The 22,121-nt window shown below is 46.3% G+C and overlaps 1 protein-coding gene across 2 annotated transcripts in view; it reads left to right on the top strand.

Annotated features, from left to right (window-relative positions):
- The window catches only part of SNX30 (sorting nexin family member 30), a 166,889-nt gene that overhangs the window by 93,496 nt on the left and 51,272 nt on the right, over positions 1–22,121 (top strand). For both annotated transcript variants that reach the window (XM_053565745.1, XM_053565743.1), the window contains exon 7: positions 11,177–11,263. In XM_053565745.1, coding sequence (XP_053421720.1) covers positions 11,177–11,263 — 87 coding nt within the window. The remainder of the gene's footprint in view (positions 1–11,176; positions 11,264–22,121) is intronic.

The following is a 22,121-nucleotide window of genomic DNA, read 5'->3' as shown; positions in this document are numbered from 1 at the left end:
GGTGGGTGCACCTGTAGTCCCTTGTACTCAGGAGGCTGAGGCAGGAGGATCACTTGAGCCCAGGAGTTTGAGGCTGCAGTGAATTAGGATAATAACACTGTACTCTACCCTGGCAACATAGCAAGACTCTGTCTCAAAAACCAAAAAACTGAAACCAAACCTTTATTATGGCAAACTTCAAGCATATATAAAAAGCAGAGAGAATAGTATGATGAACTCCCATATCCCCAGCATCCTTATTCCATCCCATTTTATCAGGTATGAATATTTTTAAACTCTTTATAATACAGAGTCAAGTGTGGACACTGAAAAATGGAGCCTCTTCCTGGCGAATGAATCATAGTCTTGTGTGATAAAAAAATTCTTTCAAAGACAGGATTATATCTGCTTTCACAGTGATCAGGAAAATGGTATGAATTTCCTTATCTGTAGGGTGGAAATGATAACGGTGGTGGTGGTGACAGGGATTATGTAGAACTCAGATGTGAGATCATTAGCCCGAGAAAGCTTTGTTGGTAATTATTAGAACTGAGAATTACAACCAAAACTTTGGGCTCCAAATTTATAGCTCATTCTCCTTCGTCATGTTGCCTTTTCTTTTATAAAATTGAGATATGCATAATGTATTTTTAATCCTGCGGCTGAAACGAGTTAGAAAGGCATCTTGGCCTGCTTAAAACGAACTAGAATATTTCACTTTACTTACAAAGTTAACAGTATTGTTTTTGTGAACAAAAATAAGTTTTTACAATCTTTGGAATGTCCCTGGATGTGCTTCTTACAATCTTCATCAAACCACTCCTAACTGTGCCTAAGAACCCAGTGCGTAGATGGCCCTGGGATGTTATAATACACATGTCTTTGTTCTTGCACGAGACAAGCGTGTTAGTACTTCAAATCTGTATTTGAAGCAGGATTTAAATCGTCACATAGCAAGGATTTATCCGACCCTTTTATTAAGACATTATTGTGCTGTGAGACACGGTGTGTGTGAGTAATGGAAGTCACACGTCAAAGAAACATTTGTTTGCTGCCTTTCTTCACCCTATGGATGGGGCATATGTATTGAGTTTCTTGTTGACTGAGCCTGAGAAAATATTGATCGGGTTAATCAGGCTGGGAGAATGGGACTGTACACAGGGTTGTCTGGGGAAAGGGTGGCTGGCAGGGGCTGAGGTCACCTGCTCGCCCCCTTTCCAACAGAGAAAACATCTCTGCAGAGTGTTCTGGGCAAGACAGGAGTGATTTGATGGCAAAGCCAAGACTGCAGTGGGATTGTTGGGGTCTGTGTGGCCAAGACAAAGGACAGCGTAGAGGGATGGTGTCCTAAGTGGGTTCCCTGCCTTTTCTTCTTCTGAGAGAGTCATGGAATTCCATTTCCAAGATGACTTTCTAATTTTTGAGGTATAAGCAGGGCAGACTGTGCTGAGAAAGGCCTGGTTTACTTTTGGTGGGGAGTTACTGGTGTGGTCTCCTCCTGTTAGTGTGGCCTCGAGTGAACCACATGATGAGTATTTGTCCTCCCCATTTGGAGGCAGGAGCCTGTGCCTTAGGAGCTTGAAATAGTTGAGGGTCGGTTCATCCTCAGACAGGGAAAAATGCCGGGGGCGTACAAAGCCCTCTCCTGCTGGGGCTGTGTGATGGGTTCCTCTCTGAGTTTGGAAGGACTTTTGGGATCATCTTGTCTAATCCACTCATTTTTGAGATGAAGAAACAGAACCCTCTGGGTAAGTCTTTTCTCCATTCCGGGGCCACAGAACTATACTCCCTCAGGACCAGTCACCTTCTAGCTGTGTGTTTACTACTTGCCAAGAGAGAAGCCAGGTGAGTCCTGGACGTTCAAGGCTGGTCTCCAGTTATATCTTTAAGGACAGTTGTGGCTGGGGATGTTCTGTTCCTCTTGAGGGGAGAAGGCAAGCACAGAAGTGGCTTCATTATCAGGCCACATGGAACAAATGGAACAGTGATGTTTTAAGCTGTAAACAATGAGAACAGCTTGTACTAGAAAGATGGTTGAAGGCATGTATTTCAAGAATTCAGGGAGAAATGACAAACAGTGTTGGGATGAGAGAGACCCAAAGTTATCCTCAAGCACAGGACTCAAGGCGAGCCCTTATATGGGATTTCACATCCTAAGACCATGGGTGTATATAAATATGATTGGGGTAGTGACAGACTGGGAGAGACCATCTTAGGGTCCTTACCAAATTTCTGGCAGTTGCCTGGCGTATTTGGCAACTCTGACCAGGCCGAGAGTTGGAGAAGTTTTATTTACGGAGGTTAGGGCGGGACTGTCTCATTTCCCACACTGCCTTATCCATAGAAGGTAGTTGGCAAATATTGCATTGGATTTGGCAATTTGGTGAATTTGGAACATTTACAAATACGTAATTATTGAATGTCGTGCATCTTGTTATTTTTAAGAGGTTTATCTATGTCAACAAGTATGGTTATCTCAGAAGTCTTGGTGAATGACTGGAGTGGGGTGAGGGTCCAAAGAAAGAGTAGCTTGTAAAGGAAAGCTGCAGAGAGAAAGTGGCTCTGGCTGGAGACTTGAGTGACACATAGGAGTTAGCTATGCAAGACAGGAGGGTGGAGCATTTTAGGCAGAGGCAAGAACCATTGTCAAGGTTCTAAAGCAAAAAGGAGCTTGGTGCCTGCAGATCAGAAAGGCCAGTGTGAGGGGTACCCAGTGAGCAAGGAAGCAATTGTCAGGAGATGAGGTTACTAATGGGGCTGGGTCACATAATAGCATCTTAGTGGCCATAGTTGGTATAAGTCTGGGTTTTATTCTCGGGAAGGTAGAAGGGGAGCCGTTTGGTTTTATGCTGGAGAATGACAGGATGTGACTTTTACTTTAAGAAGACATCTGATGCTGCAGTGTAGAATCAGTTTGTAGAGAATGAGAGTAGAGGTTGGGGGGACCATTTAAGAGCATGTCACAGGGAGCCAGGGGCAGATAACCAGGTGGTGGAGCTTGACTGTGGGGGTGGTGAAGTGTGTGGGTTTGGGGTAGGTGCTGGGCGAAGGGCCGACTCGCTGCTGGGGTAAAGTGAGAGAAGAAGGGAGGAATTGCAGCTTTTGGCTTTAGCAGCTGGGTGGATAGCAGTACTGTTGACTGGGATGAGGAAGGGAAGGTCTAGGGAGGAACAGACTGGGTCATTGGGAATCAAGTGGTTTGAGCCATGTTGAATTCAGACTATTAGTCATTAAGTGGAGATGCCACTGCAGTTGGTTGTAACTTTTTAGTTCAGAGTGAAAAATGCAGATCTGGGAGTCATTTGTTTATGGAAGGGGTTTAAATCTGTGAGACTGAAGATGATCTTGAGAGAGTAGAGAGTCTAGGCTTGTGCCTAGGAAATATTAGTGTCTTGTAAGAGAAGAAACGGCCTAAACCTCCCTCCCCACCCCCTGCCCTTAGCCCTCAGCTATAAAAGTTACTTAATGATCTAAGCAGTTATTGGTCAGTCACGTCAGCCAGTCCTCCCCTGGTTCCAACACCGTGAAGGCCATCATGACCCTGGGCCGAAGAAAACAACACCAGGTGTGCAGCCTCACAAAGTAGCAAACACTGAGTCCTTCAGCTAGAGATCAGAGGATGGGGGGGATGTGCAGCTGAAGGTGGTCACTTCCGGGGCAGGGACAGGAGCTCTGCGGAGCTCTCGGAGGAAGGCAGGCTTTGAGAATGACCTCCCTGCCTTCCTGGGATTCTGAATCTCCATCACAGAGGACAGCATTAACCCCCATGAGTGTCTGGCTCCTGCTTGTGGTTCCAGTGCCTGTGCTACAGTTTGTCTCCTACTTCAGGGGAAGAACACGTAGCAAAGGAGGCTGGGAGGGAATGGTTGGTGCGGTGGGAGGTACAAAGTAGAGAACTGCCTCAGCAAAGCAAGGAGAAGTGTATTTAAGAAGGGGCAAGACAGGGTGGCACCTGTGGCTCAAAGGAGTAGGGTGCTGGCCTCATATGCCGGGGGTGGCAGGTTCAAGCCCAGTCCCGGCCAAAAACTGCAGAAAAATGGGGGGTGGGCAAGACAGTGACCATTGGATTTAATAACCTGGGCATCATTGGTGATCATGATTATAGGTGTGAAATGTGGATGCAGAAGTTTTCTTCTAAAGACCGAAGTATATCTTTGAGTTGGAGGCACTTTCCACAGTGTTGTGTGGCAGTTCTTTCCCAGGCCAGTTAGGTGGTTTTTTCAGCCTGCCTGCCTTTCCCCTCAGCCAGCAAAGGTGGAGCCAGTGCGCCAAGCTCCCGGGAAGCGAGCGGTGTGCACTGTATTTAGGTGGGCGGTTTACAGTTCCTTACAAACATGGAAATGAAGATTTTTCTGGAAGGTTGAATTGTCAGGGGGAAAGAAGGTCCTCTTCCTGAACAAAAGTGATTACAGATTGAGGGGATAATTCTTTGCAATTGAGGTGAAAATGTGAAGAAGCAGGATGTGCCAGTGATGTGGTAAGCTCACTTTTTTAAAAGAAATTATAAAAATATTAAAATCAGATTTCTGAGATTCCCAGTAATGGCAGATAGAATCCATATTTAAAATTCCTCTTCTTCATAAAACCTCACCAAAAGGAGACTCGATGGAATTTTTTTTCTTTTTAAAAGGTCTGCTCCCGCAAAGACAAAGAGCAGAGGCGAGGAAATGATAGCAATGCAATTTGGGGAGCTAAAGAGCCAATTGAGAAGAGAGAAGTACATTAAATGACTTTGAACAGCTGATTTGGAAGCTGACTGTTGGGGAGGCAGAGAAGCCATGGATTTACTCTGTGGAAACTTCCAGAAAGGTTGAGAATTGGCAACATCACACCGTCTGGGGCAAAAGGAGAGAGGGAGGGCTGAAGAGTAAGTCAGGAGTCTGCTTAAGCATCGGTTAGAGCCGCTGATTCTCCTCCCTCCTCACACAGTGGTCACTGCTCCTTCTCCACTCTGGTAGAACTGGGGGTACGTTTCTGGAGGAGGGTAAAATAGAAGGTCTCTGGAACAACAGACTCTAGGTGGAGTTGAGAGTATTCAGTAAAAGGTTCCTGAATGTTGAGACTCTTATCTTCTCCTGGGTGGCTCTCAGGCTTTTGTCTTCAGTGCAAGGTTGAGAAGAAACTTTGCTAGAAAATCTGAACAGCCTAAAAGAAAACACCCAAAGATACTGATATTAGCTGATATTGGTGGGGGCCGGAAGGGGCCCTCAATGACAGGACCCAGCAGTCTTCTATAGAGAATTGTTAGCAAGCCTCTGTCCAGAGAGCTTTCAAGCCATCAATGTCTTTGGTGTTTCCCTCCTGGGTGAGTGGACAAACAAGTGTCACCAAATATTTAAGGGAAGATTCTAATATGAATATCAAAAGTAGAAACAAAGAAGAAAAAGTGTATTGAATGACATATTATTAAGGGAGAAGAAAATTTCCAGAAAAAAACAATCATTAATGTGGTCCATAAGAGAAGATATCAGAGCCACAAAATAAGACTTTTTAAAAATGTAGAGAACTAGCCCAAGCAACGTAGACCCTGTCTCTATAAAAAATAGAAAAATTAGCCCGGCATGGTGGTGCACACCTGTAGTCCCAGCTCCACAGGAGGCTGAGGCAGGAGGATTGCTTAAATCCAGGGGCTGGAGGTTTCAGTGACCTGTGATGACACCACTGTACCCGAGCAACAGAGCACGACCCTATTTCAAGAAAAAATAAACTCAGAGAACAAAGGAAAAGCTCTTAGAAAATGAAACCATGACAGGAATAAAAAAAAAAAAAATCAATAGAAGAGTTAAAAATAAAAAGCTAAGGACATTGCATATAAAATGAACAAAAAGAGAACTGGAGAGAAAAAATATGAAAATTAAGAGAATTAGGTCATAAGGTCCAACATCTGAATAACGGAAGTGCAAGAAGAGGAATGAGAAATGGGAAGCATCAAAGAAGTCGCTCAAGGAAAAAGACTAGAGGTAGAGACAGTTTGTCACTGGTGGTGTCTGAGAGACGAGATTGTAGGTGACTTTTCCCAACCTTTCTATATTTTTCTCTTTGTCTTCCAAATTTTGTGTAACAAATATCTTTTAAAGTTAGGGAGAAAATGTGCATTTTCAATATTATCAATGTTGCCCCAGAAGATTTGACTTGCAAGTGGTTCTGGTCTCCATAGAGTGAAGGTGAAAAGAACATGTCACTGTGATCCCTCTGGGACTGCGACAGTCCCATTTTCCTTCCTGCGGGAAAGTGTTCTCCTAGAGGGATACCTGAAAACAAGTTTTATTTTATTAATTAATTAATTTATTTTATTAAATCATAGCTGTGTACATTAATGCAATCATGGGGCACCATACACTGGTTTTATAGACCATTTGACATATTTTCATCACACTGGTTAACATAGCCTTCCTGGCATTTTCTTAGTTATTGTGTTAAGACATTTATATTCTACATTTACTAAGTTTCACATGTACCCTTGTAAGAGGCACCGTAGGTGTGGTCCCACCAATCACCCTCCCTCCGCCCATCCTCCCCCCTCCCTCTCCTCCTTCCCCATATTCTCAGGTTATAATTGGGTTATAGCTTTCATATGAAAGCTATAAATTAGTTTCATAGTAGGGCTGAGTACATTGGATACTTCTTCTTCCATTTTTGAGATACTTTGCTAAGAAGAATATGTTCCAGCTCCATCCATGTAAACACGAAAGAGGTAGAGTCTCCATCTTTCTTTAAGGCTGCATAATATTCACAAGTTTTATTTTTATTCTCATTTGAACTTCTCTCTTTATTACAGAACACCTATTGTTCTGCATGAATTCTTCTTGAGTCTTTTGAATTGTCAGCCCACGGTGTACCAAAATATGGACCCTCCTCTTCTGCGGCTCTCTCCATGTGGCCGCGCTGTTCCTGCTGCCTTCCTAGACTTGCCTAGACCTGCATCTAATGTCCTTCTTCTATAATGCTTGGAAGCTTAAAAACTTTCCAGACTTGAGGAGGTTTTAGCCTTGGGTGCTGGGGCTCTGGCTGGCCTTTGCTCCTCTTCTCCGCCCCTCCATGGTTTGTGAGCCTATGCCCTCGCCAGGGAAAGGCCTGAGTGTGAGCTCCGAGAGTGGGGAGGGGTGTTGAGATTTCCTGTAGACACTGGCCATTGTGGTCCTTTATTGGAAAGAAACCCAGTACAAACGTGGAGAGCCAAACCACAGAATGCATCTGTGAGCTAACTCTCCCAGACTGTTGTGTCATTGTAGGGTAAAGGCTGTTTGCAAGTTTCATGGATGGCTTAATTACAGGCCTCCTAATGGCTATTATGATTTGTTATAAACATTTTGGATGATGGGTATTATGTTTCCATTGTTTGACCTTTTTATTATGGAAGAATTCAGACTGGTCCCAAAGTACAGTGAAAGCCTAATAAACCCACTGTACCCCCCGGCAGCGCCAGCTGTTGCTTACTTAGTGGCTACTCACTGGTGACCCATCTTGTTCTGTCTCTGCTCCCTCTGGGCTCCCAAGGCCCAACCCGGGATTATTTTAAAGCGAATCCCACACATCATATCATTTCCTACAAAAACATTTGGTACCTATCTCTAAAATATAAGCATTCTTTTCAAAAGAAAAAACTCTACCTTATTTTTAACTATGTTTAAATGTCCAGTTAGCATTCAAATTTCCCCAGTTATCTTAGACAGTTTTTATAGTTTTTATTTTTTTCTAAACTGAGATCCAAATAAGATATATACATTGGTTGATACACTTCTTTTTTTTTTGGCCGGGGCTGGGTTTGAACCCACCACCTCCGGCATATGGGACCAGCGCCCTACCCCTTTGAGCCACAGGTGCTGCCCGGTTGATACACTTCTTAAAAAAAAAATTTTCCCCCTAGGGACAGGGTCTCACTTTATTGCCCAGGCTGGAATGCAGTGGTGTGATCATAGTTCACTGCAGCCATGAACTTCTGGGCTCAAGCCATCCACCTGTCTCAGCCTCTTGAGTAGCTGGGACTATAGGCACATACCACAATGCCTGGCTAATTCTTTTGGCTTTTCCTAGAAATGGGGTCTCATATGTTGCCCAGGCTGTTCTTGAACTCCTGACTTCAAGTGATCATTCTGCCTTAGCCTCCCAAAGTGCTAGCTGGGATTACAGGCATGAGTCACTGTACCTTCCCCGTTTCTTAAGTATTTTAAATCCTTCTTCATCTATTTGTTTTTTTCTTGCAATTTATTCAGTAGTCATTTGCCCTCTCTTTGTTAGGAAAGAAAGGTAGTGGAGTTCTCGATTATTAGGACCACTTGAAATGATGAAGTGTTCTGCTAAAATATATATATAATACCCAGGAGAAATTTCTTCTATGTCTCTAATTAAAAGTCACCTTTTGAATGTGAGGCCCTCCTCGAGTACCCTGTATACAATTTCACCTTCCCCAAACCCTTAGTACTTCCTAGCTTCCTTTCCTGTTCTATTTTCCTCCTAGGCCCACCTTATCCACTGCGTGATATACATGTTGTTGTGCACCTCATGAAGGTGGAGTTTTCATGTGTTGTGTTCTCAGCTGTATCCCTGCCCCTGCAGAGGTGGATGAAGATGCTGGGTGGCAGGGCAGAAACAGGGCGAGGGTGGCCTACAGAGGGCGGGTGGCGCAGTGTGAGGAGGCTCACCCATTGGAATCAGAGATCCCTGGAAAGTTCTGTGACAAGCTCAGCTGATAACTATCTTCTGCTTGTCACTGAGGGATGGAGGGCCTCTCCGCAGCCCCTGACTTAGTCTCTTGTCCCTTTCACCCACTGCATGTAAGTCATAGGCCGGCTTGACCAGTTTTATCAGCAGAGACTGGGCTGGGAGCCCAGTCCTCTCGGACCATCACCAACAGGTGCCAATGTGTCCCAACAAGAATGCTGTTCCGAAACAGATTGTTTTGATTCAGAGCACATTTCCCAACCTTGAGTGTGGTTGGATCACTGTCCAACTGTAAAACCATAAGCTGAATACAGCAGGAAGCACCCGAATGAGTCACCTCCCTGTGCTGTTAGCCAGCCGTGTGGCCCCAGCAGGTCCAGCCACTGCACGCTAGTCTTCTTGTTTGAGAAATAGGGTTAATGCCCTTTCACCTCTAGGGCATCTAGCACAGATCCTCCAGCCAGCCTGCGTGAGAGAGCAGCGTGCTGGCCATGCCAGAAGCAGTGGCCGAGGACACAGCGGCCCTGCCTGTCCTCTGGGCTGGGGAAGGCCCAGGCTGCCTGAAGGGGGGGTGTGACTGGATCTACCGGCCCCCTCCTCTGTTTGGGGGGCAGGGAGAGGAGACGCTTTTCGAGTGGTTTAGCTGAGTCCGGCTCATGCATGTCTTCTCCTCCACCCCTGCCCTGTGCTGTGTTCCACATCATTGTCTTGTAGCTTTGGTCATGAGGTACTCACCACGCTGTCACTGGAGCAACTCATCCCAATTCCTGGAAGTGCAGATCTGGAAATGTGTGTTTTTCCAGTAAGATGTGAGGCATCCTGTGGGGGAAGGACACACTCTGCTGTTCCCAGGGGAGCTACATCTGCATATCCAGGAGCACCAAGCATCATATTTTTATTTTACATGGGTGGAGATTGTAGTTTTTACTACTGCTGGTTCCCGATCAGTAGATATACATCATTTTCTGGGCTCTGTGAAATCCAGAAAGACCCCTGACTTTGAAATGTTTACTGTATAGATTTATGTCATCCAGTGTGGTACTCATTTGTGGCTATTTAAGTTTAAATTCAAATTAGTGGAATTAAATAAAAATGGAAACCCAGTTCCTCAGCCATACTAGCTGTATTTCAGGGGCTCACTGGGCATGTGCAGGTCGTGGCTCCTGTACCAGACGGTGTAGACTATAGAATATTTCTATCGTAGCAGAGAGTTCCACGGAACAGCATTGTAAATATTCCTGCTCAAAGTTTAATGAGTGTGGGGAGGGAATGTCAGAGCACTTGAGAGAGAAATAAGTGGCAAGTGATGAAATAAAACTTTCACAATTTTTACCTGGTGTTCTTTTCATGGTAAATCATTTCTCAAAATAAATTCTTAATTTGAGGGGAAGACTTGAGGCTCCCAGTATTGAGACCTTCCATTGGAAGGTTGACCTCAGAGCTTCAACTGTTCAGCCATCCATCACCTTTCATTTTAGCACATTGTCAGGGACACAGGGTGCCCACTGTTGAGCCAAAGGGTGGCTCCTTCCACGCTCTGCTGCAAGGTCCCCATGGGGAAAGTACATGATTAGAAACTTTCCTAGCAATTTGTGACTTTTGAGTTAGTGGGAAAGAAAGTTCTTATCACTCTTTGTTATTTTCGTGATTCTACTAACTGAAGAAAAAAAATGCTTTGATGAAACAGATTCTTTTCAGAATGTCCACTGTAAGCTTTTCTGTTTTGCTTGGTGGGATCTCAAGGGTGGTGAGCCTCAAGCACAGATTCAAGGAGGTACCCACATTCAGGTGCTGACCTTGTACTTGTATCAGCCAAAGAGTGAGGGTCTCCGTAAACTTGCATCCTTGGCGACTGACTTGCCTCACTCTGGTGCCATCCAAAGCTGGCTGTCTTTGGGCCCATTTACCACTCACTCTGGTAGGCTCCCGCCTGGTAAGGGATTCTGGACTTGCCATATGTTTGTAACTCTTTTTGCACTTACAGCCTCATACTGTGTCTGTACCTCTCCCAGACTGAACCCAGTAGGTAGGGGCTGTATCTCTTTGTCCTTTGTGTGCCTGGATGAGGGCAGAAGACAGGTAGCTGATGGATTAATGAACAGATCATTACACCAGGGATCCACTCGGTGAATTAGAGAGAGAGTCCATTAAGAATGAGAGAGTGTCCCGCATTGTAACCTGCAAAGCTGCACATTTCCACATGGCTGAGCTCTCTGCTCACAGGGATGTCGAGAGTCCTCCTTCAGTATGGCAAAGGGTGGAGGGACACCATTTCCCACACTTGCCCTTCTTTAGAAAGTTCAGTCTCTGGAAATGGTTCTCCTTTTTTTCCCCCTCTTTCCCCCCTGCTTCCTCCAGAGTCCGTGTCATGTGTCACACTACAGCTTCTGTGCCACAGCCAGGCTGTGCTAGGAGCACATGGTGGGGCCTGGGTGTGCCGTGATTTGGGGAGCTGTGGGTTAAAGAAGCAATCATCTGGGGGTTGGAGGCCCTTTGTGGACCCCGTGTCATGTGCTGCTCTTTTTGCCTCCCACAGAGTGTACTGAAGAAGAGAGACCAAGTTCAAGCGGAGTACGAAGCCAAACTGGAAGCTGTGGCTCTGAGAAAGGAGGACCGCCCCAAGGTCAGGGAAGCCACCTGGCGGGGGCTGACCAGCTGCCCTCTCCCTGCTGGTGCTCAGGAAATTCCTGTCTCTATCCTTGTGACCAAGGGTGTCAGTGCCAGCAGGGTTAAGTTGATGTTACTTGGTATTTTCTTTTTGCTCCCTTTTCTGCCTTATTTCTGAGAGTTCCAGACATGCATTTGGGACTGAATTTTCTGCAGTTTCCTGGGATTCTTTTGGGGTGGGTTGTACAGACACAGTCTCACTCTGACATCCAGGCTGGAGTGCAGTGGCCAGATCATAGCTCAATGAAGCCTTGAACTCTTGAGCTCAAGCTATCCACCTGTCTCACCCCCCTGCAGTGCTGGGATTACAGGTGTGATCCTGTAATCCCCATGCCTGGCACTGGGAATTTTTGTTTTTTTTTTTAGAAGACTTCCAGCACTGCCACACCTTGGCAGTTCCTTGCCCCATAAAATGACATTGCAGAGAGAGGCAAAGAAAAGCCTAGGCCAATGCTCTCAAAGTGTGGTATGAGTGGTATGTGACCCATAAACTGTGCAATCCATGGTAGCGATTTGACATCACTGAAGAACCCGTCAGCCTCGTCGACCCTGCAGACGAGTATTCTTCAACTAGTGTGGAGAGTTGCACGCGGAGCAAGCCGTACACTAGCCATGCACAGTGGGACTACAAGTTAGTCACACCAAGGAAAAAGCCAACCAAAAGTAGTCCTTTACCCAGAGTTTGAGCAGCACTGATCTATCTTGCCTGTGCTGCCTCCTGGCTCAAGTGTTCTGGGTCTACAGAGAGGGTCACGTTGTAAAAATGCCCTGTTGTACTGGTCACTTCATTCGCTGACTTTCTCTTCTCCCAGCCAGGACTAAAGGCAAGAGTAAAATGGCCAGCATGCAAGTGCTTATAATGTGCCTAGTGTGTCCGAATGTATTCATTCTCTCTTTATTTTTCTTTCTCTGTGCGCATGTGTGTGCGCACCCACCCCCTCCCCTACACGCACGAGTGCCAACACACAGAGTTGGCACTCGTATCCATGGACACTCGTATCCAACTAACTATAGATTGAAAATATCTGGGGGAAAAAAGTCCCCCAAATACAACAATAGAAAATAAGACAAAGAATAAAATGAATATTGTACTGATTGAGTATCCCTTATCCAAAATGCTTGAAACAGAAGTGTTTTGGATTTCTGAATATTTGCATATCCACAGTAGGATGTATGTATTTTGGGATTGGGTCCAAGTCATTACACAAGATTCATTTATGTTTTATACACACCTTATATGCATAGCCTATAGGTAACTTTATTATATTTTTTAATAATTTTCTTCATGAAATAAAGTTTTGACTGTGACCCATCACATGAGGTCAAGTGTTGCATTTTCCACTTGTCAGGTTGGCACTCGAAAAGTTTTGGAGTTTGAACTGAGTGTAGCCGTGCAAGCCTGTAGTCTCAGCTACTTAGGAGGCTGAGGCAGGAGGATTGCATGAGGCTGGGAGTTCAAGGCTGCAGTGAGCTCTGATAGTGGCAGTAAAGAGCCACTGTACTCTAGCTGAGGCCACATAAAACGACCCCGTCTCTTTGAAAAAAGAAAACAAAAGTTTCAGATTTTAGAGCATTTCATATTTTCAAAATGGGGATTTCAATCCATATGACAGCTATTTACATAGTATTTACATTGTGTTAGGTACTATATGTAAGTTAGAGATGATTTAAAGTATAGGAGAGGATGTGCATAGTTATATGCAAATACTTTGCCGTTTTATATCTAGGACTTGAGCATTCTCAGATTTTTGCTCTCCTCAGGGATCCAGGGGCTAACCCCTCACCAGATACCAAGGAACAACTTTGTGTGTGTGTGTGTATAATCTCACTTATTCTATACCACAGTATGTGGTTTTAGGTACCATTATTATTACCATTTGAGAGATGAGCAAACCAAGGCCCAGGATCACACAGCTAGCAACCGGTAGAGCCAGAATAACTCTCTGCGGTCTGACTCAAGAATCTTGACACTTGCCATTATGTTATTCTGTTTTGCTGTTGTAATTGGAAGGTATATTTGTTTTCAAAGGAGGGGGGTAGGGAATGTTATTAAGATAATAGCAGGGACCCTGTTTCAGGAAATAGTTTAGCATTAGAGTTGCGTTTTTTCCCCCCGTTCCTTAGTCTTGGTTCTTGCTGTGCCAAGAGATACCTGGAAAGGAACCAGCTTTGGGTATTTAAAGCACAAACCTTAGAAGTGGCACACCTTGGCTTTGTGTAGTGCTTTTTTAAATGTTATTTACTTCATGGGATCACAGCAGCCGTCATCTGAGGCCCAGAGGGAAGGAATTGTTCTTTCCCCACTTCATAGGCAAGGAAATGAAGCAGAACGCTGCTCAGTCCGCTGCCCAGCCTCCCTGACGCCACATGTCTCCATGTGCCACCTGCTGCGCGCACACAGGCAGGGCTTGTTTGTTGTGTTGGTTTGCGCATTGCCCATGGTGATCCACACCAGAGTGTGAAGGCTGCGTACATCTATGAAAAGGCAGGTGCTAAGATGGGGATTCTTGTCCTGGCCCAGCGTATACAGCCGGGACCTTTCCTCTCATTACTCTAGCTCAGGGGTCCTCAAACTTTTTAAACAGGGGGCCAGTTCACTGTCCCTCAGACTGTTGGATGGCCGGACTATAGTTTAAAAAAAAAAAAAACTATGAACAAATTCCTATGCACACTGCACATGTCTTATTTTGAAGTAAAAAAACAAAATGTGAACAAATACAATCACACTGCCATGTGGTCCGTGGGCCGCAGTTTGAAGACCCCTGCTCTAGCTAGAGGCTGTCAGCCTTCTTCCATCCTGGGTATCACAACAGAGGCCACAACAGAAATACAGCTGTGTGCACAGCTGCCCCTGCCTGCCCTCTGCCTCTCCATCCCACTGACTAGTTCTTAGCTGCACATGGTATTGTCTGCTGAGCCCTTGTGTCAGTCTATTGAAAGGGATGATGTGGGGTGACATATGTTTGTATCTTTAGGAAATTTCCTTCTAAGAGTTTAGCCCCCAAAGACCTATGATCTTACTTATAGGTGGGATCTGACAAAGCTGAACTCCTAGAAACACAATGCAGAACGGTGGGGGCTGGGAGGGTGGGGGAACTGGGGAGATGTTGGTCAGAAGGTACAAACTTTCAGTCATAAGCTAAACAGGTTCTAGGGATCTTGTGGATGGCGTGGGTGGTGATGCTGTGTTTGTTAATTTGATCATGATAATCATTATGTAATGTGTATAGATACCAAATAGTCATAATGCATGCCTTGAATATATACAGTTGTTACTTGTCAATTCAATATTTAAGGAAAAAATAGGAGTTCCTTTTTCTGGCTAAGGAGGAAAGGAGAAACAACAGGTCCTGCTGCTGGCCTACTTCAGAAACTGAGGACCCTGCATTTTAAAGATGTCACTTAAGTACTTGTGTCAGCGTCTCTATGCCCTCAGCACTGAACGCAAGCTTTCTCAGAGGCTGGTTTTGTAGTTTGACATTTTTAGCCCTGTACGGGACATACTCCCTTCTGAAGCTAGGAACTAAAAGTTATAAATAATAGGCCTAATTAAGTCTTACCTGCACCCTGGCCTGCTGGCTGTGGGAAGCTCTTACCAGCCTTGGAACCACCTTTTTTTTTTTTTTGAAACAGAGTCTTACTATGTCATCCTCGGTAGAGTGCTGTGGCGTCACAGCTCACAGCAACCTCAAACTCTTGGGCTTAAGTGATTCTGTTGCCCCAGCCTCCCACGTAGCTGGGACTACAGGTGCCCGCCACAATACCTGGCTGTTTTTTTGGTTGTAGTTGTCATTGTTGTTTAGCAGGCCTGGGCCAGGTTCGAACCCACCAGCCCCAGTGCATGTGGCCTGCGCCCTACCCACTGAGCTATGGGCGCCAAGCCATTTGGAACTATCTTGAACAAAGGGAAAGCTGGGTTTTGGCCTCCTTGTCCCAACCAGCTGAGTTGCTGTGACTCCCTTGCCTTGTGTTCTTGTTGGTCTGTGCGACTCCTCTCTCAGCCCTGAGTGGTGGTTGCAAACTTCCTGCTACTGCTATTCTCCACTTTCCTGGAATACCACTTGCCCATGGGCTCACCCTCTTGGCCACAGGTATTCTTACCAGAGGGAAAGAGTTTCTTGTCTAGGGGGTGAGAATGAGGTCCCAAACACACATCTGCATCCCCCTAGCGCATGTAGGAGCTGAGCTAGACTTTGCCTGCTGTGGCTGTGAGCTCACACAGCCAGGGCTGCGGTTGCTGAGAGAAGAGCCAGGGTGTCAGGAAGTGGCTTATAGGGGCTGATTCTGCCCCAAGGCCTTGGCCATTGCCACTGGTGACTGACTGTGGGAGTGAGATAGCTCCCAGCTCTGTCACAGGTGTGCGTGGGAGGAGAGGGCCCTGGATCTGGACATCTTAACAGAGGACCTGAGTGTTGAGGCACTGTTCTGAAGAGTGAAGGGAGGTGATTTTTATGAAGCCATGAAGTGGTATGTAAATCTTTTTTCTATAACCCAGAGGAGAGAATTGGGCTCAGTGTGGCCGTCTTAGGACCAGAGGATCCCGAGTACCTGAGAAGGGAGGATTGAACCCTGTGGAGCCCCAGTGTGTGCTGAGGGCAGGTGTGAGACCTCTCAAGCAGAGGGGAAGTGTTAGTGTCATAGAGTTTAAAGTTTCACTTTGTTGTTAGGTTTGAGAAAACTCAGCAGTCAACAAGGTAGCTTATTCTCAGGTGAATGGAGTTTGGTCTTGCCTGTCTTCTAATAATTTGGAGGTTGGAGAAACAATATGCACTTCCTGGGGGGCTGGCGCCCTCCTGATGGATCTGTTGGGACTGAAGGCTTGTCTTGTACATCCAGAACTTGACCTGCCTTAGAAGCTAGAGCTGGAAACCAGGAGGGGCTAAGGAATTGCATTAAGCATTGAGCGGGCAGCAGCCCTGTCCTGATGTAAACAAGGAGGGTAAACCGTGGAGGGAGCTTTCACATTTATTCTCTTCTGCATTTGACTCTTTTCAGTGCTAATACAGCCATGTGTTACTTTTCAAAAAAGAGCAAGCAGAGAATTCTTCACAGAATTCTTAGTTATCTTCAAAAGGTAAAAGATGGGGGGAGTGCTATTCTAGGCCCCGACTCATAGGTGACTTGGTCCTGGGTACAGTGCCAGGTGGGATTGTTTGAAATGGGAGGTTTCGTGGAGGTGAGCAGGGCTGTGGGTGTGCAGGGGAGCACGCGTGTCGTGCCAGGCATGTGGAGTGGAAGATGTGATGCGCTGAGCTGTTGCTTCTGAGGCTGAATGGAAGTAAGGAGGGGAAGTGGAAGTAGGGCTCACTTGGATAAACTTCTGGAAGGCTGTGGATCTTTGAAAGCTCTGGGAACCACAGGGATGGTGAATGTTCTGCAAGGACATGGCAGACAGCAAGAACTGCTGTACAGAGGTGGCACGAAGGACACTTCTAAATATGCAGCTTCTACAGACCAGAGAGTGAAGGGTGTCTGTCACTTTCAGATACTTCTGGCAAGTGAGGAGAGAGGCACCTGATGTTTTCTAGTTCTCTCCACAGTGGCCGTGATCTCAGCCTGGCTTAGAAACCAGATGCATCCATCTGAGGAGGGTGGAAGTCTTTCATCCCCCAGATCTTATTTCATTCCCGCCACCATCTCCTTCACTGAGGTCATTCCTGTTTTACAGATGAGGAACCAAGGCTCAGGGGAATCATGTCACCTAACGTGCCAAAGCTAACAAATGGCTCAGCTGGTATTTGGCTCTAGGTGTGTCTGAATCCAAAGCTGGCACCTTTCCCCTGGGGAACATGGGTGCCCAGCAGCCTCTGCCCCCTTGAGGGGAGGGCTTTGGCTTTCCTGAGCATGGACAGCTGGGCGCCAGAGGGGTAGGGGAGAGCACGTGGCCTTTCTCGGGGGGCTTCACCCTATGTCCTGGCTTCCCAGCCACTGTGCTGCGGAGCTGTGGCTCTCTGGTTCTCAGCCTGTCTGCTCTAGACTCATCTCAGGAACGCTCTTCTCCCTCCCTCCTCACCTGCTATTCTCTGAAGTTTGTTTTTTCCTGCTGAAATAAAAAATACATTCTTTTCAGAGCACCAGGGACATTCTGTTTGTCGAGTTTAGCGACTTCTTTTCAGTCTTTACCCCATCTCGCATTTTTTCCATTTTTTCATCTCCTAGCTCATGTAGAAACTGAAAATATGTGTCTGTTTGCACAGCACACTGGGATAGGCAAGCAAGGGTGCTTGAAGCTGGAAGTGACCAGCCAGGGGCTCTGGCTTCCCAGAGGGCCAGGGGTCACTTTCGTGGCTGTTCACTTCGCCAGTTAGGAGGCTCGGCCCCCCTGCTCACTCAGCGGGCATGTGGCTGAGGAGACGGCTGTCATGAATGGGTTCTGTCATAGGTCCTGGGACCTCCCCCACAGCAGCCATGAGCTTCCCTCTTCTATATGTCTTAGAATCAAGTCTGCCTTGTACAGTCTTAGAGGGTTTTATTAACCTCTTGTCACCATGGGAGCAAACAATGTGACACCTCCAGCCCCGCTTCAGGAAGGAAGGTTAGCTAGAGATTTAAGTTCTAGGGCCTGGAACCCTGCCCTAGAACATTAATCTAGGAGGAGGAGCTCAGTCATACCCTTTGGAATGGATAGCGAGTGAATTCAGGTTACCATCCTCTCTGCAACACACAGAAGCTCACAGCCCCATTCCACGTGACATTCCTCCCATCACTTAAACAACCTGTATTGTATCATTGAAGTTCTTACGAGAGATTGGGGAGCCAATGTGAAGTTTGGTCCTCTGTTTAGAAGGTTTTGTCTTTTGAGGTCTTACCTGGTGATTTTTTTCCTTCTTGGTGTCTTGTGATAAGCAACACCCAGCCACTAGTGGTGGCTGTTGCCATCTCAGCATCCCTTAGATGCTTAGCACAGCCCAATGATGCTTCAGTCACAAATTTAAAACAGGAGATGAGTGTTGCCAGCCAGTGAATTGACCATCACAAAGACACTACCCAAAGTGGGGCACAGAGGCTCATGTCTGTAATCCAGCACTTGGGAGGCTGAGGCAGGTGGACTGCTTGAGCTCAGGAGTTTGAGACCAGCCTGAGCAGGAGCAAGACCCTGTGTCTACTAAAAATAGAAAAACTATTGGGCTTTGTGGCAGGTACCTGTAGTCCCAGCAACTTGGGAGGCTGAGGCCAGAGGATTTCTTGAGCCCAAGGGTTTTGAGGTTGCTTTGAACTGTGACACTGTGACTCTACTCAGGGAGACAGAGTGAGACTCTGTTTAAAAAGAAAAGATAACTATCCAAAAAGAAACCAAGGCAAGAAGACTGCCTGCCCAAGTGTCAGCAGCCAGCCATCCTCTTCAAGCTGGGCAGCTTCACAATCTGGTTACTTCAGAGGGTTCACCTGGTTCCTTTTGTTCTCTTCTTTTAGCTCCCACCCTGCCCTCTAACTCCACGCTCCCTGGCCTCTCTGGCTCTGCTCTCCCTGACTGGCCTCCTCCTGCCTCCCTGCCCACCTTTCCTAGCCCTGCCCTCTAACTCCGCACTCCCTGGCCTCTCCGGCTCTGCGCTCTCCTCCTGCCTCCCTGCCCACCTTTCCTAGCATTCTTTTCTGGGTCCTTCATGAACCCTGTATGTGTCAGCTTCTCGGTGAGTTCTGCCCATTGGCCCTGCCCTCCTCAGCCCCCTCCTTTTTTCTTTCAAATATTTAAAAATATTTTGTGGTAAAAGATATATAACAAAATTTGCCATTTTAACCATTTTTAAGTGTACAGCTCAGCAATGTCAAGTACATTCGTATTGTTGTGCAACCAATCTCTGGAGTTCACTTTATTTTGCAGAACTGAAACTCTATCCCCTTTAAACAGCTCCCCACCCTTCCTCCCCCCAGCTCCTGGCAGCCCCATTCTACTTTCTGTTTCTGTAACTTTGACCACTCTAGGTACCTCATGTAAGTGAAATCATATAGTGTTTGTCTACTTTGTGAATAGCTTATTTAACTTAGCATTGTGTCTTCAAGGTGCATCCGTATTGTAGCGTGACGTATCATATTTCCTTTCCTTTTTGAGGCTGAATAATATCCCCTTTGTGTGTGTGTGTTTAACCTTAAGTTCATCCATTGATGGACAGTTTGCGTTTCTTCTATCTTTTGACTATTGTGAGTAATACTAATATGAAAATAAGTGTATAAATACCCCCTTTGAGACCTTGCCTTCATTTCTTGGGGGTATACCCAGAAGCAGAATCTAGCAGGATCATTTGATAATTTTTTTTTTTTTTTTTTGAGACAGAATCTCACTCTGTTACTTGGGCTAGAGTGCCGTGTCATCAGCCAAGCTCACAGCAGCCTCAAACTCTTGGGCTCAAGCAATCAATCCTCTGGCCTCAGCTACCCAAGTATCTGGGACTATAGGTGCCTACCACAACACACAGATAATTTTTTCTATTTTTAGTAGAGACATGGTCTTGCTCTTGCTCAGGCTGGTCTCAAACCCCTGAGCTCAAACAGTCCTCCCACCTCAGCCTCCCAGAGTGGTAGGATTACAGGCATGAGCCACTGCACCAGGCTCATATGACAATTAAAAAAAAAAATTTTTTTTTCCAGGAACCTCCATACTCTTTTGCACAGCAGCTGCGCCATTTTGCATTCCCACCAACAGTGCACAGAGGTTCTAGTTTCCCCACGTTCTTGGAAACACTTGTCATTTTCTGTTTTTAGCCCCCCTCATGGGTGTGAGGTGCTGTCTCACTGAGTTTTGATTTGCATTTCCCTACTGATTGGTGATTTGAGCATCTTTTCATGCCCTTGTTGGCCATGTGTAAATCTCCTCTGGAGAAATGTCTGTTCAAGTCCATTGCTTCATATTTCATTGGGTTGTTAGGGTTTTGTTTGTTGACTTGTATCAGCCTCCTGCAGGGATGTTTTACCCTGCTCCTGGCTTTGGCTCCTTCCTGTCTCTGGTGTGTGGACCTGCCATTTATCCTGAGCCCTTTGGTGGCACTCTTGCCACCCTAGTCACCCAGACTAGAAATTCTAGGCCCCTCTCTGACTCCCTGTATCTTATTTTTCCTGGGCAGTTAGTTCTGTCTCCTCCAGATTGGTTTAGTCCGTCTTCTCCTGTCTGGTATGGGAGCCATTGCCTTGGTGGCTCTCCAGGGTGTCCAGTGCAATTGTGCCATTGTATAGTTTGGAGTTGACTCATCTCTGATGAGTGGTAAAACCTCAAGGTGTGGATGTGGCAGCATGGGTAAAGGGTGGTAAAAAGTATGAAGGACCATAGTTAATATGACATTTTATATTTGGCAAATGAGAAAGAAACTTTTTTTGTACTACATGGAATAAAACTCAGTAAAATACTCTTGACTCAAGGGGCTGTACAAATGATAGATTATCTTTTGTGAGCAGTAGTTTACAGCATTGATGCCAAAATGAAGTAACAAATCTTTATTAAATATATGCCAGATACCAAGTGTTTATCATGCGTTATTATCTCATTCAACCTCATCACAGCCTTATGCGGCAAAGAGTCTCGTTATCCAGACAAAGAAGCTGAGGCAGAGAGGCCCCAGGTCACATTTCTGGTAGATGGAAGATGGCCTCCTGCTGTCTGCAGCTGAGGCCTCAGAAAACCTGGCCTTCCAGAAGGGCCCCAGGCTCCTGCCCCCCAGTTTTGACAGCTCCAGTCTCTACACATTCGTGGGCACTTTGGCCTGTGAGTGATTCCCAAGGTAGTGGTCCAGGCATTTTCTCACCTGTGCATGGACTTGCCCGGACCGGTGGTCTGGAGTGCCCTCTCCACTGCCATGTCCCACTTGGGTCATCCTTACAGAGTCGCCTCAGTGCCATTTCCTCCATGAAGACTGATCCTGCCCCAGGTCAGATACCTGTGTGGCATCTCACCTCTGTGTCTAGACTTGTTCCTCTTTCTTCCCAGCTAGACTGTAGGCACCTTGAGGCAAGATTTGCCGCTTAATCCCTGAGCATTCTGGTATTCCTCAGTGCCAAAACAATAAGCCAGCTATTTCCCAGACGGAGGCTTAGGTAGTCATAAAATCCAGAGCTGTGGTTTTGACTCTTAATTTTTGTGAGTCAGTCAGAGTACCCATCCCCAGAACAGAACCCAGGAAACTTTCTTCCATAAGAAGTCCTCCGGATCAGATTGTAGCCTCCCTCTTCTACTGCACCCCTGTGAGGTTCTCTCTGCAGAGCTCCTCTGTTTCTCCTCAGAGCAGAACTTTTGTTCAGCAAAGAGAAAGTTGCTCGTAGGTGCTCTCCCCAGATGCTGACATGCACAGAGCCCAGGAAGAGGGTCAGGGAGCAGGCCCAGGCCTGCAGGGAGGTGCTGCCAGCCAGGTCCTGTGTCTATTGGTTGAGGCTGATTCCTCCATTAGCGAGTAGCTTCGGGGAGGGGAGGACAGGGCACCCTGGTTTTAACTTCCATGTCTCCTGAGGTAACCAACGGTAATGGGTGAGTCGTCAGGGAAAGGCAAAAGTGACTTCAGGCATTGCATCAGAAGAAAAAGTCAGTCTTTTATTTCTTTCTCTTCCAGAAGCTTAAGTGGTTTGAAGAAGGCTGATTTTCCTCTCTTAGCAGAAAATTTCCTTTAAGTCACCTAGGATGTCTCGTAATAATCTTTCTCTCCAACTCATTCTTGTCTTCTCCAAGTTTCATTCTCATGCTAGGCATACTTGAATCTTCTTGCGTTGGCCGTGTCCCTTCCTTCTGTCCCCATGCTCTGCAGCCATCTCTAGGTGACCTCATGGTAGATGGTCAAGTGTCTGGAAGGTGTCGGGCTCCCTTAGGCCTAGCTTCACCACACTAGTGTCCTTGC

This window comes from Nycticebus coucang, chromosome 2 (genome assembly GCF_027406575.1).
Source record: "Nycticebus coucang isolate mNycCou1 chromosome 2, mNycCou1.pri, whole genome shotgun sequence".
NCBI classification, from domain to species: Eukaryota; Metazoa; Chordata; class Mammalia; order Primates; family Lorisidae; genus Nycticebus; species Nycticebus coucang.
The sequence above is the reverse complement of the archived record's forward strand: the minus strand, read 5'-3'. Positions and strand labels throughout refer to the sequence as shown.